This window comes from Arachis hypogaea, chromosome 16 (assembly GCF_003086295.3).
Source record: "Arachis hypogaea cultivar Tifrunner chromosome 16, arahy.Tifrunner.gnm2.J5K5, whole genome shotgun sequence".
Taxonomy (NCBI): Eukaryota; Viridiplantae; Streptophyta; class Magnoliopsida; order Fabales; family Fabaceae; genus Arachis; species Arachis hypogaea.
In genome coordinates this window covers 5935648-5959500 of record NC_092051.1, presented here as the reverse complement: position 1 = coordinate 5959500, position 23853 = coordinate 5935648, and the positions used below count along the sequence as shown (strand labels likewise).

General features: G+C 38.0%; 1 protein-coding gene and 1 non-coding gene across 8 annotated transcripts; one reads left to right on the top strand and one right to left on the bottom strand.

Annotated features, from left to right (window-relative positions):
- Positions 1–1362: 1362 nt before the first annotated feature.
- LOC112761188 (small nucleolar RNA R71) lies at positions 1363–1470 on the bottom strand. The gene has a single exon (XR_003181596.1). It is a non-coding gene; the product is annotated as a small nucleolar RNA R71 (small nucleolar RNA).
- A 20119-nt stretch (positions 1471–21589) lies between these two features.
- LOC114925556 (uncharacterized) lies at positions 21590–23853 on the top strand. 7 transcript variants are annotated; one of them, XR_011873750.1, is made up of 7 exons: positions 21590–21856; positions 21935–22185; positions 22405–22486; positions 22586–22645; positions 22839–22938; positions 23028–23088; positions 23296–23853. XR_011873750.1 is itself a non-coding variant. In XM_072219680.1 (7 exons), exons 3-7 carry the CDS (start codon positions 22436–22438, stop codon positions 23308–23310), a joined length of 291 nt encoding a protein of 96 aa, XP_072075781.1. In that variant the 5' UTR covers positions 21623–21856; positions 21935–22185; positions 22405–22435; the 3' UTR covers positions 23311–23853. The 7 variants fall into 7 exon arrangements, 4 of the variants coding, with proteins under 4 accessions (XP_072075778.1, XP_072075779.1, XP_072075781.1 ...); XR_011873748.1 differs by having other exon boundaries at positions 22835–22938; XM_072219680.1 differs by having other exon boundaries at positions 21623–21856; positions 22835–22938.

Genomic DNA, 23853 nt, shown 5'->3' with positions numbered 1-23853 from the left:
TCTTTTTCATTTTTCTTATTTATTTTCGAAAATTTTTAAAATGTTTTTCAAAAATGTTTTTCTTAATTTTATATCATAATTTTCGAAAATAACATCATCAATTAATGTTTTGATTCAAAAATTTCAAGTTTGTTACTTACTTGTTAAGAAAGATTCAAACTTTAAGTTCTAGAATCATATCTTGTGATTTCTTGTGAATCAAGTCATTAATTGTGATTTTAAAAATCAAATATTTTTCAAAACTAATTTCAATCATATCTTTTCAAAAATATCTTTTTATCTTATCTTTTTTCAAAATCATATCTTTTTAATCATATCTTTTTAAAATCATATCTTTTTCAAAAATTTGATTTCAAAAATATCTTTTCTAACTTCTTATCTTCTTACCTTTTCAAAATTGAAATTCAAAACTTTTTCAACTAACTAATTGACTTATTTACTATTTCTTATCTTTTTCAAAACTACCTAACTAACTCTCTCTCTCTAATTTTCGAAAATATCTCCCTCTTTTTCAAAATTCTTCTAATTAACTAATTATTTCAAACTTTAATTTTAATTTATTTTTCCTTTTAATTTTCGAAAATCACTAACCATTTTTCAAAAATAATTTTCGAAAATCCTCTCTCTCTCTCATCTCCTTCTATTTGTTTATTCATCTACTAACACTTCCTCTCACCCAAATTCGAACCCCTTCTTCCATCTGTGTTCGAATTTTCTCTTCTTCCCTCCTTTACATTACATTCTTTTCTTCTTCTACTCACACAAGAGAACCTCTATACTTGGGCAAAAAGGATCCCTATTATTATTTTCTGTTCCCTTCTTTTTCATATGAGCAGGAGCAAGGACAAGAACATTCTTGTTGAAGCAGATCTAGAACCTGAAAGGACTCTGAAGAGGAAACTAAGAGAAGCTAAATTACAACAATCCAGCAAGCACCTTACAGAAATTTTCGAACAAGAAGAGGAGATGGCAGCCGAAAATAATAATAATGCAAGGAAGATGCTTGGTGACTTCACTGCACCTAATTCCAATTTACATGGAAGAAGCATCTCCATTCCTGTCATTGGAGCAAATAATTTTGAGCTGAAACCTCAACTAGTTTCTCTGATGCAACAAAACTGCAAGTTTCATGGACTTCCATCTGAAGATCCTTTTCAGTTCTTAACTGAATTCTTGCAGATATATGATACTGTTAAGACTAATGGAGTAAATCCTGAAGTCTACAGGCTCATGCTTTTCCCATTTGCTGTAAGAGACAGAGCTAGAATCTGGTTGGACTCTCAACCTAAGGATAGCCTGAACTCTTGGGATAAGCTGGTCACGACTTTCTTAGCCAAGTTCTTTCCTCCTCAAAAGCTTAGCAAGCTTAGAGTGGATGTTCAAACCTTCAAACAAAAAGAAGGTGAATCCCTCTATGAAGCTTGGGAGAGATACAAGCAACTGACCAAAAAGTGTCCTTCCGACATGCTTTCAGAATGGACCATCCTGGATATATTCTATGATGGTCTGTCTGAGTTATCAAAGATGTCACTGGACCACTCTGCAGGTGGATCCATTCACCTAAAGAAAACGCCTGCAGAAGCTCAGGAACTCATTGACATGGTTGCTAATAACCAATTTATGTACACTTCTGAGAGGAATCCTGTGAGTAATGGGACGCCTCAGAAGAAGGGAGTTCTTGAAATTGATACTCTGAATGCCATATTGGCTCAGAATAAAATATTGACTCAGCAAGTCAATATGATTTCTCAGAGTCTGAATGGAATGCAAGCTGCATCCAACAGTACTCAAGAGGCACCTTCTGCAGAAGAGGCCTATGATCCTGAGAACCCTGCAATAGCAGAGGTAAATTACTTAGGTGAACCTTATGGAAACACCTATAACCCATCATGGAGAAATCATCCAAATTTCTCATGGAAGGATCAACAAAAGCCTCAACAAGGCTTTAATAATGGTGGAAGAAACAGGTTTAGCAATAGCAAGCCTTTTCCATCATCCACTCAGCAACAGATAGAGAACTCTGAACAAAATACCTCTAATTTAGCAAACTTAGTCTCTGATCTATCTAAGGCCACTGTGAGTTTCATGAATGAAACAAGGTCCTCCATTAGAAATTTGGAAGCACAAGTGGGCCAGCTGAGTAAAAGAATCACTGAAGCCCCTCCTAGTACTCTCCCAAGCAATATAGAAGAAAATCCAAAAGGAGAGTGCAAGGCCATTGAATTAATTACCATGGCCGAACCTATAAGAGAAGGGGAGGACGTGAATCCCAAGGAGGAAGACCTCCTGGGACGTCCAGTGATCAATAAGGAGTTTCCTTCTGAGGAACCAAAGGACTCTGAGGCTCATCTAGAGACCATAGAGATTCCAATGCACCTTCTTATGCCCTTCATGAGCTCTGATAAGTATTCTTCTTCTGAAGAGAATGATGATGTTACTGAAGAGCAAGTTACCAAGTTCCTTGGTGCAATCATGAAGCTGAATGCCAATTTATTTGGTAAAGAGACTTGGGGAGATGAACCTCCCCTGTTCACCAATGAACTAAATGCATTGGATCAACTGAGATTGCCTCAGAAGAAATAGGATCCTGGAAAGTTCCTAATACCTTGCACCATAGGCACCATGACCTTTGAGAAGGCTCTATGTGACCTTGGGTCAGGAATAAACCTCATGCCACTCTCTGTAATGGAGAAACTTGGAATCTTTGAGATGCAAGCTGCTAGAATCTCATTAGAGATGGCAGACAACTCAAGAAAAGAGGCTTATGGACAAGTAGAGGACATGCTAGTAAAGGTTGAAGGCCTTTACATCCCTGCTGATTTCATAATCCTAGACACTGGGAAGGATGAGGATGAATCCATCATCCTTGGAAGACCCTTCCTAGCCACAGCAAGAGCTGTGATTGATGTTGACAGAGGTGAACTAGTCCTTCAATTGAATGAGGACAACCATGTGTTTAAAACTCAAGGATCTCCCTCTATAACCATGGAGAGGAAGCACAGTAAGCTTCTCTCAGTACAGAGTCAACTAGAACTCCCATATCCAAACTCTAAGTTTGGTGTTGGGAAGTCTCAACAATGCTTTGAACATTTGTAAGACTCCATGAGAGCTCACTGTCAAGCTATTGACATTAAAGAAGCGCTTGTTAGGAGGCAACCCAATTTTTATTTATCTAATTTTAATTTTATTCTTGTTGTTCTTTCATGTTTTATTAGGTTCATGATCATGTAGAGTCACAAAATAAATATAAAAATTGAAAACGGAATCAAAAACAGCAGAAGAAAAATCACACCCTGGAGGAGGATCTTACTGGCGTTTAAACACCAGTAAGGAGCATCTGTCTGGCGTTCAACGCCAGAACAGAGCATGTTTCTGGCATTGAACACCAGAAACAAGCAGCATTCTGGCGTTCAGACGCCAGAAATGCATACTGAGGAAGAGCTGGCGCTGAACGCCAGAAACAAGCACCTGGCTGGCGTTCAACGCCAGAAATATGCTGCATCTGGGCGCTGAACGCCCAGAACAAGCATCAATTCGGTGTTTAAACGCCAGAATTGTATGCAAAGGCATTTTACATGCCTAATTGGTGCAGGGATGCAAATCCTTGACACCTCAGGATCTGTGGACCCCACAGGATCCCCACCCAAACCCACCCATATTCTCACCTTACCTCCTAATAATCCTATAACACACTTTCCCAAAAATCCTTGACCAATCACCTCAATCTCTCTTCCCAATTACCCCCTTCACCACTCACATCCATCCAATCTTTCCCACCTACACCTACCCACTCAAATTCAAACCATCAACTCACCTCCATCTCTTCTTCTTCTTCTTCTTCATCTATTCTTTCTTCTCTTGCTCGAGGGCGAGCAACATTCTAAGTTTGGTGTGGTAAAAGCATAGCTTTTTTTGTTTTTCCATAACCATTAATGGCACCTAAGGCCAGAGAAACCTCAAGAAAGAGGAAAGGGAAGACAAAAGCTTCCACCTTTGAGCCATGAGAGATGGAAAGATTCATCTCACAAGCCCATCACTAAGAAAAGGATGGAGCAAACAAGAGAGCCCACTCATGGAGCTCAAGAAACACATGAGGAAGCTCACCATCAAGAAATCCCTGAGATACCTCAAGGGATGCACTTTCCTCCACATAATTTTTGGGAGCAAATCAACACCTCCCTAGGAGAATTAAGTTCCAACATGGGACAACTAAGGGTGGAACATCAAGAGCACTCCATCATCCTCCATGAAATTAGAGAAGATCAAAAAGCAATGAGGGAGGAGCAACAAAGACAAGGAAGAGACATAGAAGAGCTCAAGGACATCATTGGTTCCTCAAGAAGGAAACGCCACCATCACTAAGGTGGACTCATTCCTTGTTCTTAAATTTTCTGTTTTTCATTTTTTATGTTAAGTGCTTATCTATGTTTGTGTCTTATTACATGATCATTAGTATTTAGTAACTATGTCTTAAAGTTATGAATGTCCTATGAATCCATCACCTCTCTTAAATGAAAAATGTTTTAAGTCAAAAGAACAAGAAGTACATGAGTTTCGAATTTATCCTTGAACTTAATTTAATTATATTGATGTGGTGACAATACTTTTTGTTTTCTGAATGAATGCTTGAACAGTGCATATGTCTTTTGAAGTTGATGTTTATGAATGTTAAATATGTTGGCTCTTGAAAGAATGATGACAAGGAGACATGTTATTTGATAATCTGAAAAATCATAAAAATGATTCTTAAAGCAAGAAAAAGCAGCAAAGAACAAAGCTTGCAAAAAAAAAATTAGCGAAAAAAAAATAGAAAAAAAAAAGAGAAAAAGCAAGCAGAAAAAGCCAAAGCTCTTAAAACCAAAAGGCAAGAGCAAAAAGCCAATAACCCTTAAAACCAAAAGGCAAGGGTAAATAAAAAGGATCCCAAGGCTTTGAGCATTAGTGGATAGGAGGGCCTAAAGGAATAAAATCCTGGCCTAAGCGGCTAAACCAAGTTGTCCCTAACCATGTGCTTGTGGCGTGAAGGTGTCAAGTGAAAACTTGAGACTGAGCGATTAAAGTCAAGGTCCAAAGCAAAAGAAGAGTGTGCTTAAGTACCCTGGACACCTGTAATTGGGGACTTTAGCAAAGCTGAGTCACAATCTGAAAAGGTTCACCCAATTATGTGTCTGTGGCATTTATATATCCGGTGGTAATACTGGAAAACAAAGTGCTTAGGGCCACGGCCAAGACTCATAAAGCAGATGTGTTCAAGAATCAACATACGGAACTAGGAGAATCAATAACACTATCTGAACTCTGAGTTCCTATAGATGCCAATCATTCTGAACTTCAATGGATAAAGTGAGATGCCAAAACTATTCAAGAGGCAAAAAGCTACAAGTCCCGCTCATCTGATTAGAGCTATGTTTCATTGATAGTTTGGAATTTATAGTATATTCTCTTCTTTTTATCCTATTTGATTTTCAGTTGCTTGGGGACAAGCAACAATTTAAGTTTGGTGTTGTGATGAGCGGATAATTTATACGCTTTTTGGCATTGTTTTTAGTATGTTTTTAGTAGGATCTAGTTACTTTTAGGGATGTTTTCATTAGTTTTTATGTTAAATTCACATTTCTGGACTTTACAATGAGTTTGCAGAATTTTCTGTGATTTCAGATATTTTCTGGCTGAAATTGAGGGACTTGAGCAAAAATCAGATTCAGAGGTTGAAGAAGGACTGCTGATGCTGTTGGATTCTGACCTCCCTGCACTCAAAGTGGATTTTCTGGAGCTACAGAACTCAAAATGGCGCGCTTCCAATTGCGTTGGAAAGTAGACATTCAGGGCTTTCCATAAATATATAATAGTCTATACTTTATTCGATTTTAGACGACGCAAAAGGGCGTTGAACGCCAGTTCTACGCTGCAGCTGGAGTTAAACGCCAGAAACACGTCACGAACCAGAGTTGAATGCCAGAAACACGTTACAACCTGGCGTTCAACTCCAAAAGAAGCCTCTGCACGTGGAAAGCTATAGCTCAGCCCAAGCACACACCAAGTGGGCCCCGAAAGTAGATTTATGCATCAATTACTTACTTCTGCAAACCCTAGTAGCTAGTCTAGTATAAATAGGACTTTTTACTATTGTATTAGACATCTTTGGATTATCTTTTGATCTATTGATCACTCTTGGGGGCTGGCCATTCGGCCATGCCTGAACCTTTTACTTATGTATTTTCAACGGTAGAGTTTCTACACTCCATAGATTAAGGTGTGGAGCTCTGCTGTTCCTCATGAATTAATGCAAAGTACTACTATTTTTCTATTCAATTCAACTTATTCCGCTTCTAAGATATTCATTTGCACTTCAATATGAATGTGATGAACGTGACAATCATCATCATTCCCCCACGAACGCGTGCCTGACAACCACTTCCGTTCCACCTTAGATTGGATGAGTATCTCTTGGATCTCCTAATCAGAATCCTCGTGGTATAAGCTAGATTGCTGGCGGCATTCATGAGAATCTGGAAAGTCTAAACCTTGTCTGTGGTATTCCGAGTAGGATTCAGGGATTGAATGACTGTGACGAGATTCAAAATCGCGAGTGCTGGGCGTAGTGACAGACGCAAAAGGATAGTAAATCCTATTCCATTATGATCGAGAACCTCCAGATGATTAGCCATGCTGTGACAGCGCATCGGACCATTTTCACAAAGAGGATGGGATGCAGCCATTGGCAACGGTGATGCCTCCAGATGATTAGCCATGCAGTGACAGCGCATCAGACCATTTTCACAGAGAGGATGAAAAGTAGCCATTGACAACGGTGATGCCCTTACATAAAGCCAGCCATAGAAAGGAGTAGGATTGATTGGATGAAGACAGCAGGAAAGCAGAGGTTCAGAGGAACGAACGCATCTCTATACGCTTATCTGAAATTCCCACCAATGAATTACATAAGTATTTCTACCTTTACTTTCTGTTTATTTATTTATTAATATTCGAAAACTCTATAACCATTTGATATCCGCTTGACTGAGATTTACAAGATGACCATAGCTTGCTTCATACCAACAATCTCCGTGGGATCGACCCTTACTCACGTAAGGTTTTATTACTTGGACGACCCAGTGCACTTGCTGGTCAGCTACACGGAGTTGTGACAAATTATGAATTAAGATTAATAACGTGCACCAAGTCATTGTTCACGTTGCCGGGGATTGTTTGAGATCACAATTTCGCGTACCAGCTTGCTAGCCAGCCAAGCTTTAAGTGAAAGCTTCGGTCCAAAACACTAGACATGGCCAATGGCCAGCCAAGCTTTAGCAGGTCATGAAATTCAACAGCAAGATTGATAGAAATCAACGAGCTCTTGTGATGATAAGTTGAAGCCTCGGTCCGAAAGATCAGACATGGCTTAATAGCCAGCCAGATTTCACGTATCATCTGAAACTCTAGAATTCATTCTTAAAAATTCTGAAGAACAGAATAAAATATTTTTTTTCAAAAATTAAAATAAAAGCTTAAACATAAAATAAAATTACCTAATCTAAGCAACAAGATGAACCGTCAGTTGTCCAAACTCGAACAATCCCCGGCAACGGCGCCAAAAACTTGGTACACGGAATCGTGATTGCACACTTTTCTTCACAAATTCGTGCAGCTGACCAGCAAGTGCACTGGGTCGTCCAAGTAATACCTTACGTGAGTAAGGGTCGATCCCACGGAGATTGTCGGCTTGAAGCAAGCTGTGGTCATCTTGTAAATCTCAGTAAGGCGGATTCAAATGGTTATGAAGTTTTTGATAAATAAAAGATAAATAAAACATAAAATAAGATAGAGATACTTATGTAATTCACTGGTGGGAATTTCAGATAAGCGTATGGAGATGCTTTGTTCCTTCTGAATCTCTGCTTTCTTATTGCCTTCATCCAATCATGCATACCCCTTTCCATGGCAAGCTGTATGTTGGGGGATCACCGTTGTCAATGGCTACCGTCCGTCCTCTCAGTGAAAATGGTCCGGCTACGGGTTACGTAGGGCTAATCATCTGTCGGTTCTCACTAGTGTCGGAATAAGATCCATTGATCCTTTTGTGCACTGTCACTGCGCCCAACAGTCGCGAGTTTAAAGCTCGTCACAGTCATCCCATCCCAGATCCTACTCGGAATACCACAGACAAGGTTTAGACTTTCCGGATCTCAAGAATGATGCCAATTGATTCTAGCTTATACCACGAAGACTATGATCTCACGGAATGGAAAGCTCTGTTATCAGGAGAGGCAACCATGCATTGTGCACCAGGAATCCAAGAGACATACACTTCAAGCTTTTGCATGTAGAACGGAAGTGGTTGTCAGGCACGCGTTCATAAGTGAGAATGGTGATGAGTGTCACTTGATCATGACATTCATCATGTTTGAGGTGCGAGTGAATATCTTAGAGTAAGAATAAGCATGAATTGAATAGAAAAAACGATAGTACTTTGCATTGATTCGTGAGGATCAGCAGAGCTCCACACCTTAATCTATGAGGTGTAAAAACTCCACCGTAGAAAATACATAAGTGGTGAAGGTCCAGGCATGGCTGAATGGCCAGCCCCCTAAACGTGATCGAGAGATCAAAAGTGATACAAAGATAGTCTCAAAATGATCTAAAGATGATCTCAAGATGAAAATACAATAGTAAAAGGTCCTATTTATAATAAACTAGTTACTATATGATTTTTTTATTGTACATATATATTTTTTGGAAATTTGACTCAATTTGACTACATGTATGCTTATATATATATATATATATATATATATATATATATATATATATATATGGTAATTAGAATATTATGATGCATATAGGTAGCTCACATCTAGATAGACTGCATTGCCTTTCATACATCCTACCATTTTGCCTTCACTCTTTAATAGCTTCGCTTAAGCTTAGCATGAGGACATGCTCATGTTTAAGTGTGGGGTGATTTATAAACCACTATTTTATGATTTATTTTGTGCTGAATTGAGTGGAATTCATCAGATTATTCCTACACTTATTAATAAAATTCACATGTTTTATGTTTGCCTTCCTGATTTTATGCTATAACTAAAAACTCGCTTCCTGAGCTTTTAATTTGTCAAATTTTAACTCCTCTATATACCATTCGATGCCGTGATCTGTGTGTTAAAGTGTTTCAAGCTTTATAGGGCACGAATGGCTTGGAGAATGGAAAGGAAGCTTGCAAAAATGGAAGGAACACAAAGAAATAATGGAGATGACCAGCGAGCAGCGACGCGTATGCGTGACTGACGCGTGCACGTGATAAGGGATTTCACCAAAATGACGCGCACGCGTGACGCACGCGTACGCGTGATATGCGCCACGTGCAGAAATTGCAGAAATCGTTCCCAGCGATTTCTGGGCTCCTTTTGACCCAGTTCCAGGCCCAGAAAACACAGATTAGAGGCAGAATGAAAAGGGGATCGAACACATCAGACACTTCTCATTCACACAATTTTAGGTTTTAGATGTAGTTTTTAGAGAGAGAGGCTCTCTCCTCTCTCTAGGATTTAGGATTCCTAGTTTTATGCTTTTGAGTTGGATATTGATAGAGTTACTACCCCGTTGAAGTCTTGATCATTCTAGTTTGTTTTCTATTTCCTTAATCTTTTAATCCCTATTTACTTTGTTCATAGTTACATATGGATATCTTCAATTTTAGGAATTTATTAATATTATAGTATTGTTCTATCTAATGGAGTAGCTCTCAACTTGACTTGGGAGTTGATTAATAGGAGACCCTTGAGTTGGGAAACTCAAGAGCCTAGTGATAATTGAAAGTTGTAGGCCGGCCTTCTGAGCACTAATGCTAGACCTTCCCAAGGAAGAGGACTAGGACTTATGACAGACGTTGGTTTATGTACTTGACTTTCCCTTATTCGGTAAGGGTTAACTAAATAATAACAACAACCTTTTACTATTAATCTTGGGAAATCCAACAAGGATAGAACTTATGATTAATCCTCTCCTAGTCAAGGCTTTTTATTGTTATTAATTTATTTTCTTTGCAATTTTCTCTTCTTATTTCTCAATCCAAAACCCCGATTTACACAACTCATAACCAATAATAAGAACACCTCCCTGCAATTCCTTGAGAGACGACCCGAGGTTTAAATACTTCAGTTATCAATATTATTAGGGGTTTGTTACTCGTGACAACCAAAATTTTGCACGAAAAGGATTCCTTGCCGGTCTAGAAGCTATACTTGCAACGAGAACTTATCTGTGAAAATTCTTTACCGACAAAAATCCCGATCGTCACATGGTCCGACGGAGACTCTAGGACTTTATTTCGGAAAGTGTGAGGTTGGCGTTAAACTTGCCTTTGATGCAAGGAGACCCACATCCTTATACTAGAAGAGTCAACTTTGATCAAAGACTGGATCAAGTGCTCTCAAACATCTGTGTGGAAGGAGCACGGTGGAAAAGGGATTCCCAACGCAAGCCCATTCAACTAAGAAGGCTTGACCTCAAGCCCGTAGCTAGAGGATGGTTGGAATTCATCCAACGCTCTATCATCCCTACTAGCAATCGGTCAGAAGTGACCATTGACAGAGCCATCATGATTCAATGCATCATGATTGGGAGTGAGGTGGAAGTACATGAGGTGATACCTCAAGAATTGTACAAGATAGCTGAAAAGCCTTCCACCAAAGGAAGGTTAGCTTTTCCTCACCTTATTTGTCACCTATGCAATTTAGCTGGAATTGTTATAGAGGGAGACATGTTCATTGAGGAGGACGAGCCCATCACTAAGAAGAGGATGGAGCAAACTAGAGAGCATGCACATGAGCCTGTGCAACCGCCTCAGCAAGAAATCCCTGGGATACCTCAAGGGATGCAATTTCCTCCTCAAGGCTATTGGGACCAATTGCATAATTCTCTTGGAGAATTGAACATTAATATGGAGCAATTGAGGTTGGAGCATCAAGAGCATTCCACCATCCTCAATGAAATAAGAGAAGATCAAAGGGATATGAGGGAAGAACAACAGAGACAAGGGTGTGGCATTGAAGAGATCAAGCACTACATTGGATCCTCAAGGAAGAGTAGTAGCCGCCATCACTAAGGTGGATTCGTTCTCTTAATCCCCTTTTCTTATGTTATTTTTCTATTTTCTGTTATGTTTTATTGTCTGTTCTCTTGTTCTTGTTGCATGATCATCTATGTCTTAAAGTTATAAAATGTTCCATATATCTCTCACCTTACTTAAAAGAAAATTTTATTTGAAAAAGAATTGAGAGATACATGAATTTTGACTTTATCTTAAGAATAGTTCAATTATCTTGATGTGGTGTCATTGCTTTTGTTTTCTGAATGTATGAATGAACAGTGCATAATTGAAATTGGAATTAAGAATGTTGGCTCTTGAAAGAATGATGAAAAAGGAGAAGTATTATTGGTAATCTGAAAAATCCAAAAATTGATTCTTGAAGCAAGAAAAAGCAGCAAAAAAAAAAAAACAATAAAAGAAAAAAATTATATGCTTATGCAAAAAAAAAAAAGCAGAAAAAGAAATAAAAAGAGAGAAAAAGCCAATAGCTCTTTAAACCAAAAGGCAAGAGCAAAAAGCTAATATCCCTTTAAAGCAAAAGGCAAGGGTAAAAGGATCCAAGACTTTGAGCATCAATGGTTGGGAAGGCCAAAAAGAAACAAAATCTTGGCCTAAGCACTCCAAATGGACAGTGTCCCTAACTATATGCTTGTGGTGTGAAGGTCTCAAGTAAAAAGTTTGAGACTGAGCAGTTAAAATCGTGATCCAAAGCAAAAAGAGTGTGCTTAAGAACTCTAGACACCTCTATCTGGGGATTCTAGAAAAGCTGAACCACAATCCAAAAGGGTTCACCCAGTTAAGTGTCTGTGGCATTTATGTATCCGGTGGTAATACTGGAAAACAAAGTGCTTAGGGTCACGGCCAAGATTCTAAAAAGCTATGTTCAAGAATAAAAAAGAACTAAACTAGAAGAGTCAATAATATCATCTGGATTCTAAGTTCCTAAAGAGACCAACACTTCTGAGTTTCAATGGATAGTGAGATGCCAAAACTATTCAGAAGCAAAAAGCTATTAAGTGTCGCTCATCTAATTGAAACTGAGCTTCATTGACAACTCTGAGATTTATTGTATCTTACTCTTCTTTTTATCCTACTTTGTTTTTAGTTTCTTAGGGACAAGCCACAGTTTAAGTTTGGTGTTGTGATGAGCGGATATTTTATACGCTTTTTGGTATCATTTTCATATAGTTTTTAGTATGTTTTGTTTAAGTTTTATTAAGTTTTTATAGGTTTTAGTGTAATATTCACATTTTTGGATTCTACTTTGAGTTTTTTGTTTTTATGCACTTTCAAGTATTTTTTGGCTGAAAATGAGGAGCTGGAGCAAAAGTCTGATTCAGAGACAGAGAAAGTGCTGCAGATGCTGTCAAGATCTGACCTTCTTGCACTCAAAAGAGCTTTTCTGGAGCTACAGAAGTCCAAATGGAGCATTCTCAACGGCTATGGAAAGCTAACATCCAGGGATTTCCAGAAATATATAATAGTCTATATTTTGCTTCAGAATTAAAGGCCCAAAACTGGCATTCAATGCCAGCCATCTACCCTAGTCCAAGCGTCCAACGCCCAAAGAGGAGTGGCCAATGTCCAACGCCCATAAAGGTGTCCCCAACCAGCGTTCAATTCCCAAGGAGCATCCTAGCACGTGGAGATCACTTAAGCTCAGCCCAAACACTCACTAAGTGAGCCTCGGAAGTGGATTTTTGCACTAAAAGACTGTTTTACCCTTCTTATGTAATCCTTAGTCATCAGTCTAGTATTTATTTGAGAACTTTTACACTTTTGAGAGAGTCGAAGAGACCTTTTCGAACACTTTACATGTTTTCATTGTATTTTCTATCAGTATGAGTCTCTAAACCTCCTAGGTTGAGGGAAGGAGCTCTGCTGAGCTTTATGGATTAATGAAAGTATTATTGTTCTATCTTCAATCCGTGTCTGATTCTCTATTCTAAGATGTATCTTCGTTCTTCATCCTTATGAATGCGTTAAAGCGGCATAAGGTTATCTCATTCTACATAGGTTCAGAGTGAGTCTTTCATCAGACAATGATGAACAACTAGCTTGATTATACATCTCTTAGACGGCTAATCCACGACTTTGTTGGGGACTTCTCGAGACACCAGTTCAGCCGAGGTATGGGAATATTAGAGTCTTTGTGGTAGAGGCTAGAACCAAAGGCGAAGCATTCTCTGATCTGGAAGATTCAACCTTGTCTATGGCGTTTTGAATAGGCTCACTAAGGGGAATGGACTGCAGGATCTTCACCCTCAATCAGACTGGATCTACACTAACCCTGGGGTTCAGCTCTAGAGGAGAATCGGCTACCTCTCAAGAAAGGCGTTGATCACATACAGCGTGCCAAAGAAGAAATCATTCACAGTTGGAGGAGACAGTAAAACCGAATTGATCCAGAAGAATAAAGCATTTCCGAAGCCTTAACCATCTTCTTATCATTGCTTTCACCATCAATTGAGTAACGTTTTCTTTATTTTACTTTTATGTGTTTTAAACAAACAAACAACTTTTCTATATGCCTGACTAAGATCTAAAAGATAACCATAACTTGCTTCAAATCACAATCCTCGAGGGATCGACCCTGACTCACTCATGTATTATTTGGAGGACCCAGTGCACTTGTTTGTTCAGTTGTGCGAAGTTTAATTTCGTGCACCAGTTATCAGCCAGGGCAGTGGGCTTATTACCTTCGTTGGGATTAAAATTGGATGTGGTTCGGGGTTCATTGTTGTGAGACAGGGGGTAGTTAGCTTGTTTTGGGATCTTGCTTGCTAGGGGTTCATTGCCAGGCATTGTTACATCTTTCTCATTAGGCTTGGCAGGGTTATCTTTTTTTAGTGCTTCAAGGTTGGTTTTGTTTTCCATCTTGACCTTGGATTCACCAACCACTCTGAGCTCATCATGCTCATCATCAACATACAGAACAATCTCTTTCCCCTCTAGAAGTTCGGGTGATGACACTGCATGCTCAAAGTAAATATCAACTAGTCCATCATTCTCTTGAGCCATGAAACACGTCTCTCTTAATTCATCATCAGAATTCAGAGCTCTTAAACCACTATCTAAACTCCTCCTAGGAACATTGGTGCAGAATTTACAACCACAAACTAACCGACAAGTGCACCGGGTCGTACCAAGTAGTACCTCAAGTGAATGAGGGTCGATCCCACGAGGATTGATGGACTAAGCAACAATGGTTAAGTGATTTACTTAGTTAGACAAACAGAAAATGGTGTTTGAGAGTTCAAAGAGCATTAAACAGTAATTTCAGAAAATTAAAAGACAGACAAATAAATAAGTTGGGAATAAAATATGGAGAGAGCAGCTAAGGTTTTAGAGTTATCTATTTTCCGGATTGACTTTTCTTATTAACTATTTTAATCATGTAAGATTTAATTCATGGCAAACTATATGTGACTAGACCCTAATTCCTTAGACCTTTCTAGTCTCCTCTAAAATTCATCAACCGCCAATTCCTTGGTCAATTAATTCCAATTAAGGGGTGACGTTCAATTCTAGCTATATGCCACAGAAATCCTAATTACCTAAATATAAGAGGATTATATGTCACGTATCCCGTTAAATCCAGATAATTAGAAATTTAGGAGAATATATTTTCAAGCTGTTGTTCAAGTAAAGAGCTTTTCCAAGTTATACAAGAACTCAATTAGAAAGAGGTCATACTTCTGTTCCACCCAATTTCATAAGAAAAAGAAGGAAAACAATTCTTAAATTATAAATCAATACATGAATTAAAATAGAAAAACAATAGAATCAATCCATACAAATAGACAGAGCTCATAACATTAACAGTGGAGGTTTAGTTGCTCATGGTTCAGGGAGGAAAACTAGGATTCAGGTAAACTGTAATTTACAGAATGAAAATAGAATGGAATAATCCCTAGAAGAGAAGTTTCTTTTCTCTTTTATATCTAATCCTAATTAATTTTAAATTATAATTTTAAAAACTAAATAATATCTTTTCCTATTTTAAAATAAAAAATAAAGTTTAAATCAGAATTAATTAAAGCAATCCGCGCATCTTCAATTGATGAATGGGGGCCACTTGCTTCGTAGGAAGGCACGCCTAACTTGGCACAGAGCTGCGCCTTACTTGGAGTCACTAGTGTGTGTTGGTGTGCATTGCTTGAGCACTGCGCCTTACTTGAGTATATCCTGCACCTAACTTGAAAGGAGTAACTTCTCTTGCGTGTTGTTGTTGAGCATTGCGCCTAACTTGAGAGATCTCAAGTTAGGCGCAACCTAGGCAGAGCTTCTTGGGCGTTCTTCTTTCATCCTTGCGCCTAACTTGAGAAATCTCAAGTTAGGCGCAACCTTGGCTGCACAAGTGGAGAAGAAGTATAAACTATTATATATCGTTGGAAAGCTCTAGAAATTAGCTTTCCAACGCCTCTAGAATCACGTTTATTGGACCTCTTTAGCTCGAGATATTTAGGTTTGAGCGCAGAGAGGTCAGAGTTGACAACATCATTCGCCTTCTTCTCTTTTTCTGCGGAAACTCCATCAAATCTAGCCAAATGCTACCTAAAATAAACAGAATTTCACACAACTCAAAGTAACATCCATAGTGGCTAAAAGATAATTAATTCTTGATTAAACTCAACAAATTAAATGCAAATTCACTAGAAAAAGATAGGAAAGATGCTCATGCATCACAACACCAAACTTGAATTGTTGCTTGTCCTCAAGCAACCAAACTAATATAGGCTTAGGATGTGAATTCGCATGAGAATGAGAGTTCGATTAAGCTCATGTCTCTTCTTATAGTGGGGTTTACAACTGTAATCCTGAATAGTTTTGGCATCTCACTCTCCTTTGAATCAGAAGGTTGTCACTGTCATTCGGAATTAGAATCCGGATAATATTATGAATTCTAATCTTTTGTACTTCAATTTAATCCTTGAACACAGCAAATTTCCTTTGATGCTCTTTTCTTTGGTGCTTTGCACCTTGAGCCTAGCCGTGACTTTAAATGTTTTGTCTCAAGCTTCACTTGACACAAAAACACCACAAGCACTTAACTGGGGAACTCTCTTTAAGTTCTGATTTTTCTTTCAGTTACTCCTAGACAGTGGTGCTCAAAGCCTTTGGCATACTCTTGTCAAATGCATTTGATCTCGACTCTTGGTGTTCTGTCTCAAGGATTACTTGACACAATCACACCACAAGCATATGACCAGGGAAACAACTCTTTGAGCTTTTAATCATGTCTGACCTCCCTAGTCATTGATACTCAGAGCCTTGGACCTTGGTTTTATTTTTCTTTTGCTGTTTCTTCTGCTTCAAGGATTAAACTTTCACTTATTGCAGAGAATTCATAATAGTTCTCTAAATTCCTGTTCCTTGTACATCAACATTCTTTGATTCAAATTTAAATATGCACTGTTCATGTCATGCATTCAGAGTCACAAAAATACCACCACATTTGCATAAATGATACTACTCTTAAAATTAAACCCAATTTCTCATGCACTACATCTTTTCTTCTTTCTTTTTTATTTCAAGCTCAGTGGGCAGTACATGAGACACCTTTCAATATTAAAGCAAATAACAGAAAATTTCAAAATAGTAGAACTAAACTAGAACCTAGGAATTTATCTAATAAAGGATCATGCAATAATAAAATAAACAGAAAACAGGAATATGACATAATAAGAATGAGAGGAAATATAGAATGAAAAGAACTCAACCACCTCAGTTATCCTAGTGGCCATCTCATTCCTCCGGCTGTGCTCCTCCAATACCAAACTTAAAAGTTTGCTTATCCCCAAGCAAAGTAAAACTCCAGGGTATCAAAAATTCTTTTTAATTGCTCTTATTCCTATTCTAATCACTTTGCATAACCAAAACACAACACATGTAAAACAAGAAAAATTCAAAAAAAAATTGATAAAGTAATTTAAAATCAAAACTAAAATAACTATAATGCTAAAATAAAAAGAACTATGAAATTAAAACCAAAGTAACTGCAAAACCAAGGATACTAGTAGTTGGGTTGCCTTCCAACAAGCGCTTCTTTAATGTCACTAGCTTGATACTTAATTGTTGAATTTTCTTCCTCTTCTTCCAGTTGGTTAAAAGAAATATCTCCAAGAGGGGAGAGGTGAAAATTAGTGCCCCCTGATATAAATTACTCCTAACAAGCTTTCTTTTACTGTGTTTAACTTGATTCACCTTGCTTGTTGGTGTAGAGGTTGGATTGTTTTTTGTTGACCTTCTCTTTTTCATGGATATTTTCTTTTGTTTCTTGGTCACAATCCCCTTTTTAGTGCTTTTCTTGGTTGCCTTCACTTCTTTGATTTCAAAATTTGGGTGTTGTGTGATGGTTAGAGTGTACCCTTCATCAAGAACTTCTTGAATTAACTCACTCTCTATGCCACTCTCTGCTTCATTGGAGTGTAGATTCCCATAATTGTTTTCATCCCTTACAACCTCCTTTTTTTGTGCATCTTCCTTCTTTGTTGGTGTATCTTCCTCCTTTGTTTTTGCATCTTCCTCTTCTTCCATGTGTGAGGGTGGAAAGTTCTCTAATTCACTGGAGTATGAACTCCTTTGATTGATTTTCTCACTTTCTTCTATAGGATCTTACATTATATCTCTTGGGAAGGAATTTGCTTGTTTCTCTTCTTGGGGCTTGATAATCAACTGCACATATTTCTCTACATTTTTGACACTCGTCTTTATATCATGTATGATTTTTTTTAATGAGAAGCTCAAGATCTGATGGTGCTTGATATGAATAAGGAGATGGTGGCTCTTGATATGAATAAGAAGGAGATGATGATTCTTGATAAGAGTAAAAAGATGATGGTTCTTGGTATGAAAAGGGAGATAGTGGCTCTTGATATGGGTAGAAAGATGATGGTTCTTGATATGGATAGAAAGGTGGTGGTTCTTGGTACGAATGTGGAGATGGTGGTTCTTGATATAAATAGGGAGGTGGTGGTTCTTGGTATGAATAGGGAGATGATGGCTCTTGATAGTTGGAACATGGAGCACTGAAGTTTCTTTGATTTTGACTTTGCCAACCAAAATTCGGGTAGTTCCCCCATCCACAATAATGAGAATCACTCATTGAGTGTGAGTAGTAACCCATGTGATCTCTCTCCATTATTTTTCCTTAGCACAAAACACCAAAAAGAATTAAACGCACCATGTGATAAATAGGAAAGTAAAGAAGAAAAAACAGAATTTTTTTTGAAAAGAAATAAAATAAAGAATAATAAAAATAAAAGAAGAAACAGAAAACGAAACAGGGGAGGGGATGCTGAACGAAAAAGAAGAAAAAAATTAAGAAGAAAACAAAACGAAAAGAGAAAAAAATAAATGAAAAATAAGAATTAATAATACTAAAATAAAACTAATTAAAAGCAAAATTATCTAATCTAATCAATCAAACAACCAGCAGTTGTCAATCACAATCAATCCCCAGCAACGGCGCCAAAAATTTGGTGCGGAATTTACAACCACAACTAACTGGCAAGTGCACCGGGTCGTACCAAGTAGTACCTCAAGTGAATGAGGGTCGATCCCACGCGGATTGATGGACTAAGCAACAATGGTTAAGTGATTTACTTAGTTAGACAAACAGAAAATGGTGTTTGAGAGTTCAAAGAGCATTAAACAGTAATTTCAGAAAATTAAAAGACAGACAAATAAATAAGTTGGGAATAAAATATGGAGAGAGCAGCTAAGGTTTTAGAGTTATCTATTTTTCGGATTGACTTTTCTTATTAACTATTTTAATCATGTAAGATTTAATTCATGGCAAACTATATGGTAGCGTTTGGTGGAGAGACAGAGATGAAAAGACTGAGACTGAGAGACAGAGACTAAGAGACAGGGATTGAAATAAATCTCAGTATTCTGTTTGGTGCAAAATGGGAGACAGGAATTGAAACAAGAATGAAACTCTAATTTAATTTGCACAAAAAGTAAAATTGGAATTAATTAATTGAAATGAAAGTATTTTAGGTATAAAATGTTATTAAAGTTTCAGTCTCCATCTCTAAAAATTTCAGTCTCTTGTGTCCTTACTTTTTGGAGGTACTGAAATACTGAAATTTTAGAGACAGAGACAGAAATTTTAGTACCAATCTCTGAACTAACAAACACGATACTGAGTCTCGGTCTCTCAGTCTCTGTCTCAGTACCTCAAAACAAACACTACCTATGTGACTAGACCCTAATTCCTTAGACCTTTCTAGTCTCCTCTAAAATTCATCAACCGCCAATTCCTTGGTCAATTAATTCCAATTAAGGGGTGACGTTCAATTCTAGCTATATGCCACAGAAATCCTAATTACCTAAATATAAGAGGATTATATGTCACGTATCCCGTTAAATCCAGATAATTAGAAATTTAGGAGAATATATTTTCAAGCTGTTGTTCAAGTAAAGAGCTTTTTCAAGTTATACAAGAACTCAATTAGAAAGAGGTCATACTTCTGTTCCACCCAATTTCATAAGAAAAAGAACGAAAATAATTCTTAAATTATAAATCAGTACATGAATTAAAATAGAAAAACAATAGAATCAATCCATACAAATAGACAGAGCTCATAACATTAACAGTGGAGGTTTAGTTGCTCATGGTTCAGGGAGGAAAACTAGGATTCAGGTAAACTGTAATTTACAGAATGAAAATAGAATGGAATAATCCCTAGAAGAGAAGTTTCTTTTCTCTTTTATATCTAATCCTAATTAATTTTAAATTATAATTTTAAAAACTAAATAATATCTTTTCCTATTTTAAAATAAAAAATAAAATTTAAATAAGAATTAATTAAAACAATTCGCGCGTCTTCAATTGATGAATGGGGACCACTTGCTTCGTAGGAAGGCACGCCTAACTTGGCACGGAGCTGCGCCTTACTTGGAGTCACCAGTGTGTGTTGGTGTGCATTGCTTGAGCACTGCACCTTACTTGAGTATATCCTGCGCCTAACTTGAAAGGAGTAACTTCTCTTGCGTGTTGTTGTTGAGCATTGCGCCTAACTCGAGCGCAGCCTAGGCAGAGCTTCTTGGGCGTTCTTCTTTCATCCTTGCGCCTAACTTGAGAAATCTCAAGTTAGGTGCAACCTTGGTTGCGCTGGTGGAGAAGAAATATGGACTATTATACATCGTTGGAAAGCTCTAGAAGTTAGCTTTCTAACGCTTTTAGAATCACGTTCATTGGTCCTCTGTAGCTCGAGATATTTAGGTTTGAGTGCAGAGAGGTCAGGGTTGACAGCATCATTCGCCTTCTTCTCTTTTTCTGCGGAAACTCCATCAAATCCAGCCAAATGCTACCTAAAATAAACAAAATTTCACACGACTCAAAGTAACATCCATAGTGGCTAAAAGATAATTAATTCTTGATTAAACTCAACAAATTAAATGCAAATTCACTAGAAAAAGATAGGAAAGATGCTCACGCATCAAACATGCCACCAACATTCTTCTATCTTATCATATATCCTAATTTTTATAATAATTCCTCATCGAGAATACATCCAAAGTATCTTGATTAATGTCACCAACACATACCTTTTTATCAGGGGAATAAATAGTTATCTCATTCTCATCTTTCTAAAACTTTTTTCTATGGTAAAACATAATATCTAACTGCACATCCATTTGCATGGTTCAAAAGAATTTATTTTCAACAACAGTAACACACACTAATAACTTTAAGACAGTTTTCATCAATAACATTCATAAAAGCCATAGAAACTATCATAAAAAAACACAATCACTCATGTGAAGGTGCTGATTGTTCTACCATCGGAACAGAGCATAAAAAGAAACCCCTAAATACAGTCCTACAAAATATCAAAACAAAATCCTAGCACAAAATTAGCTTCAAAACTTATGGACTGACAATATACAAAATACTTAACCATGATCAACAAATATCACAGCATTCCATTAAATTTAAAAAAAAATATGATCCTCACTAACCTTGGTGACGAGATAGAAGATCCTTGTAGTGGCAAACGAACTCTTCCGACAATTGCACAACAAACGTCATGTTCTAATGGTCTCCAGAAATTCTATTGCAACTATCACTTGTTATTTTGGGTCACTCATAGAAGAGAAAATTTTTTTCTCTGCGTCACTCATGGAGAAGTAGAAGACAAAGAGTGGAGACAAAATAGAGATGTTAACGTTTTATTTTCCATCACATACAAATGATGTTGTTCAAAGAGGTGTTTAACACCAAATTAAAAATGACGTCATTTTATTTTGTGCAGTGTGGCAAGAATTGGCTATATTACTGTCGACATCAGTATTCCAATGATAAGAATTAGGAGAAGGGCTAACCGTGATGTATTTTTCTTAAATCTAAAAAACTAATTTAGTGTAATTAAAATTTAGAAGACTAAAACAGTACAACTCACGAATTTCAATATCAAAGCGGGGGCTTAACACCATTTTGGGTGATAAGTGACAAGTAACATGTTGATTAGGCTTAATTAGAGTCACGAAAGCCCAAAAGAAAGAGTAGTGAAGCACGAAAACCCTAACAACGATACTGCGTGTTTGCGGAAATGACGAAACTGCTATCCACGCTCTTTCGTTCTTAAATCCAACTTTGAAAAGTCAGTGAAAGCAAAAAGAAATGGAAGAAGCAGAAGCAGAATCAAACCGAGACAACGTTGAAGTAGCTCCGGCAGTAATCGCGGTTCACCCGGAACAAACCTCCGTCGTCGTCGCCGTTGGACCCGACCTTCGTGTCTTCGACCTCCTGTAAGTTTCTCTCAACCCAAACCACTAACTAACGACAAACCTAACCGTTTTCAAAACTTTTTTCATACACACGCACAGTGCTGGTTCCGCTGCTTCTCTAGTCGACGAGTGCGGTGCACCCTTCCACAAGGACTCAATCAGAGCTATCAGATTCGGCTCCAGACGGAAGCTCTTCGTGTCCGCCGCGACGACAAAACTGTCAAGATTTGGTCCACGGAATCGTGGCGCTGCGTCTGCACGGTGTCGTCGGAGAAGAGGGTGAGTGCGGTTGCGATAAGCGAGGATGGTTGCCACGTGTGTTTCGCTGACAAGTTTGGTTGCCATACAGAGTGAGTTTTGATTCTATTTAATCATCATGCTTGCTGCTGTGTTTGATTTCTTGATTACTCACAATGCCCACTTTCTATGATCGTAAGGACTAGTTTGCCTTTCTGCCCATTAGGTTATAACTCGTGTCAAATGATTAAGATTGCAATTAAGCAGTTTTTACTTTTGGAATTTCACCTCCTAGCAAAATTGTGAAGCTAACATCTCTTTTTTATCCTAAGGAGGGAGGTCTATCCTGCCTTGCGTTTGTTCATGCTCGGAATGCCCTCAAGGCCTTCTTGTCTCTGCAGTGGTGATTCAACGGTCAGTAACCAATTCTATCCTTAGGGACTCGGACATTGTTTTTATGTCTTATACTTAAATCATTCCGTGTTAGGCAAAAGTTAAGCAAAATCTCTGCAGGTTCCATTGTGGGATTTCTCCTCTGGCGTGCTCCTAGATACTTGTGAGGTTGCTGCTAAGGTATAGCCATTGTATATATCCCAATTGATCCTAGGGTTGTATAATTTTTATTTCTCAGTCAATTGTGAATGCATTTTGTTAATTATTGCTTGACTTGTCAAATACTCGTTAATAAATAAGGTTCCGCGCGCTTACTATTTCCCGGGTGATGAGTCTGACTTTCTTGATCTTCGCCTTCTGTTTCCAAAGGCAGGACTTTTAGAGTCTAATGGTGAAGCAGAAGAGCATGGCCATGCTGTTACTTATTTGTGCACCACCATCAGTGGTTTGCTTATTGCTGTGGCCATCCAAAGGTAAGTCTTTCATTCTTCAGTCATGCCATATTAGTCCAGTATAATCTTCTGTTCATTACCTGACTTGTTTATATTTCATACAACTCTAGCTTGCAAGGAACAGTATGGTTCAGCTGCGATGTTTCTGCACCCACACTTTCTGTTTCCAAGGTAAGAAATATGATAACACATTTTTTAAATGACACTCATTTGCATGATTGCTGTCATATTTAGTGTGCCTTCTTTCATTGTGATCTATTCTTCATGTATAATGTTAGATTTCTAAAGTCAACTCATGCGTTATCTGTGTAAGAGTGTAGCAACCACAAAACCTTTCTAGAGACAGGAATTTAAACTGATGGGAACCTTTGTTCCTAGTTGCCTGGATGGTAACTGGTGTTTCTAGTTTACCTGCTTGTAACTGCCCGCTGTTGGCTTGCGTGCAAGTAATCCCTGCTATTGATGCTGCACTAGAGCCAGTAGTTTTGGGAGACGATGAGATACCTGGTGGAGAGAAGCTGCTAGAAACGTGCAAGGAAGTGCTTCTGTTGATGAGACTGCTTTCTTGGCTGCAGCTGAAGCTGTCAAAACAGCAATGCGCAACCTATTGATTAAAAAGCAATACCCTGCAGATAATAGAGAATCTAGGAAGAAAACTAGAAATTAGGTGTGCTAATGACACGGCTTGGCCCGAAGACCCGGTCTGGACCTGGTCACTTTGGGGTTTATTTGGCCCGGGTTTGTTGTGACTTGGTTATACCCGAGGTTTCAATAAAGGAACCCGCTAATTTATTAAATCGGGTTTGGACCAAGGCCTGGGTTACCCAGACCTGGCTGTTGGCCCGCATGGTAAAAAAATTGTGCATTATATTTGTTGTGTAATTGACCTAATTATTATAAGACTTTAAATATTATTATTGGACTAAGTTGTTATTA

Coding starts and splice junctions, on each gene's coding strand:
- LOC114925556 (XM_072219677.1), top strand. CDS start 22,436: ATGCTCGGAATGCCCTCAAGGCCTTCTTGTCTCTGCAGTGGTGATTCA. Junction 22,646..22,834: donor CTTGTGAGGTTGCTGCTAAG/GTATAGCCATTG, acceptor CTGTTTCCAAAG/GCAGGACTTTTAGAGTCTAA. Junction 22,939..23,027: donor ATTGCTGTGGCCATCCAAAG/GTAAGTCTTTCA, acceptor ATACAACTCTAG/CTTGCAAGGAACAGTATGGT.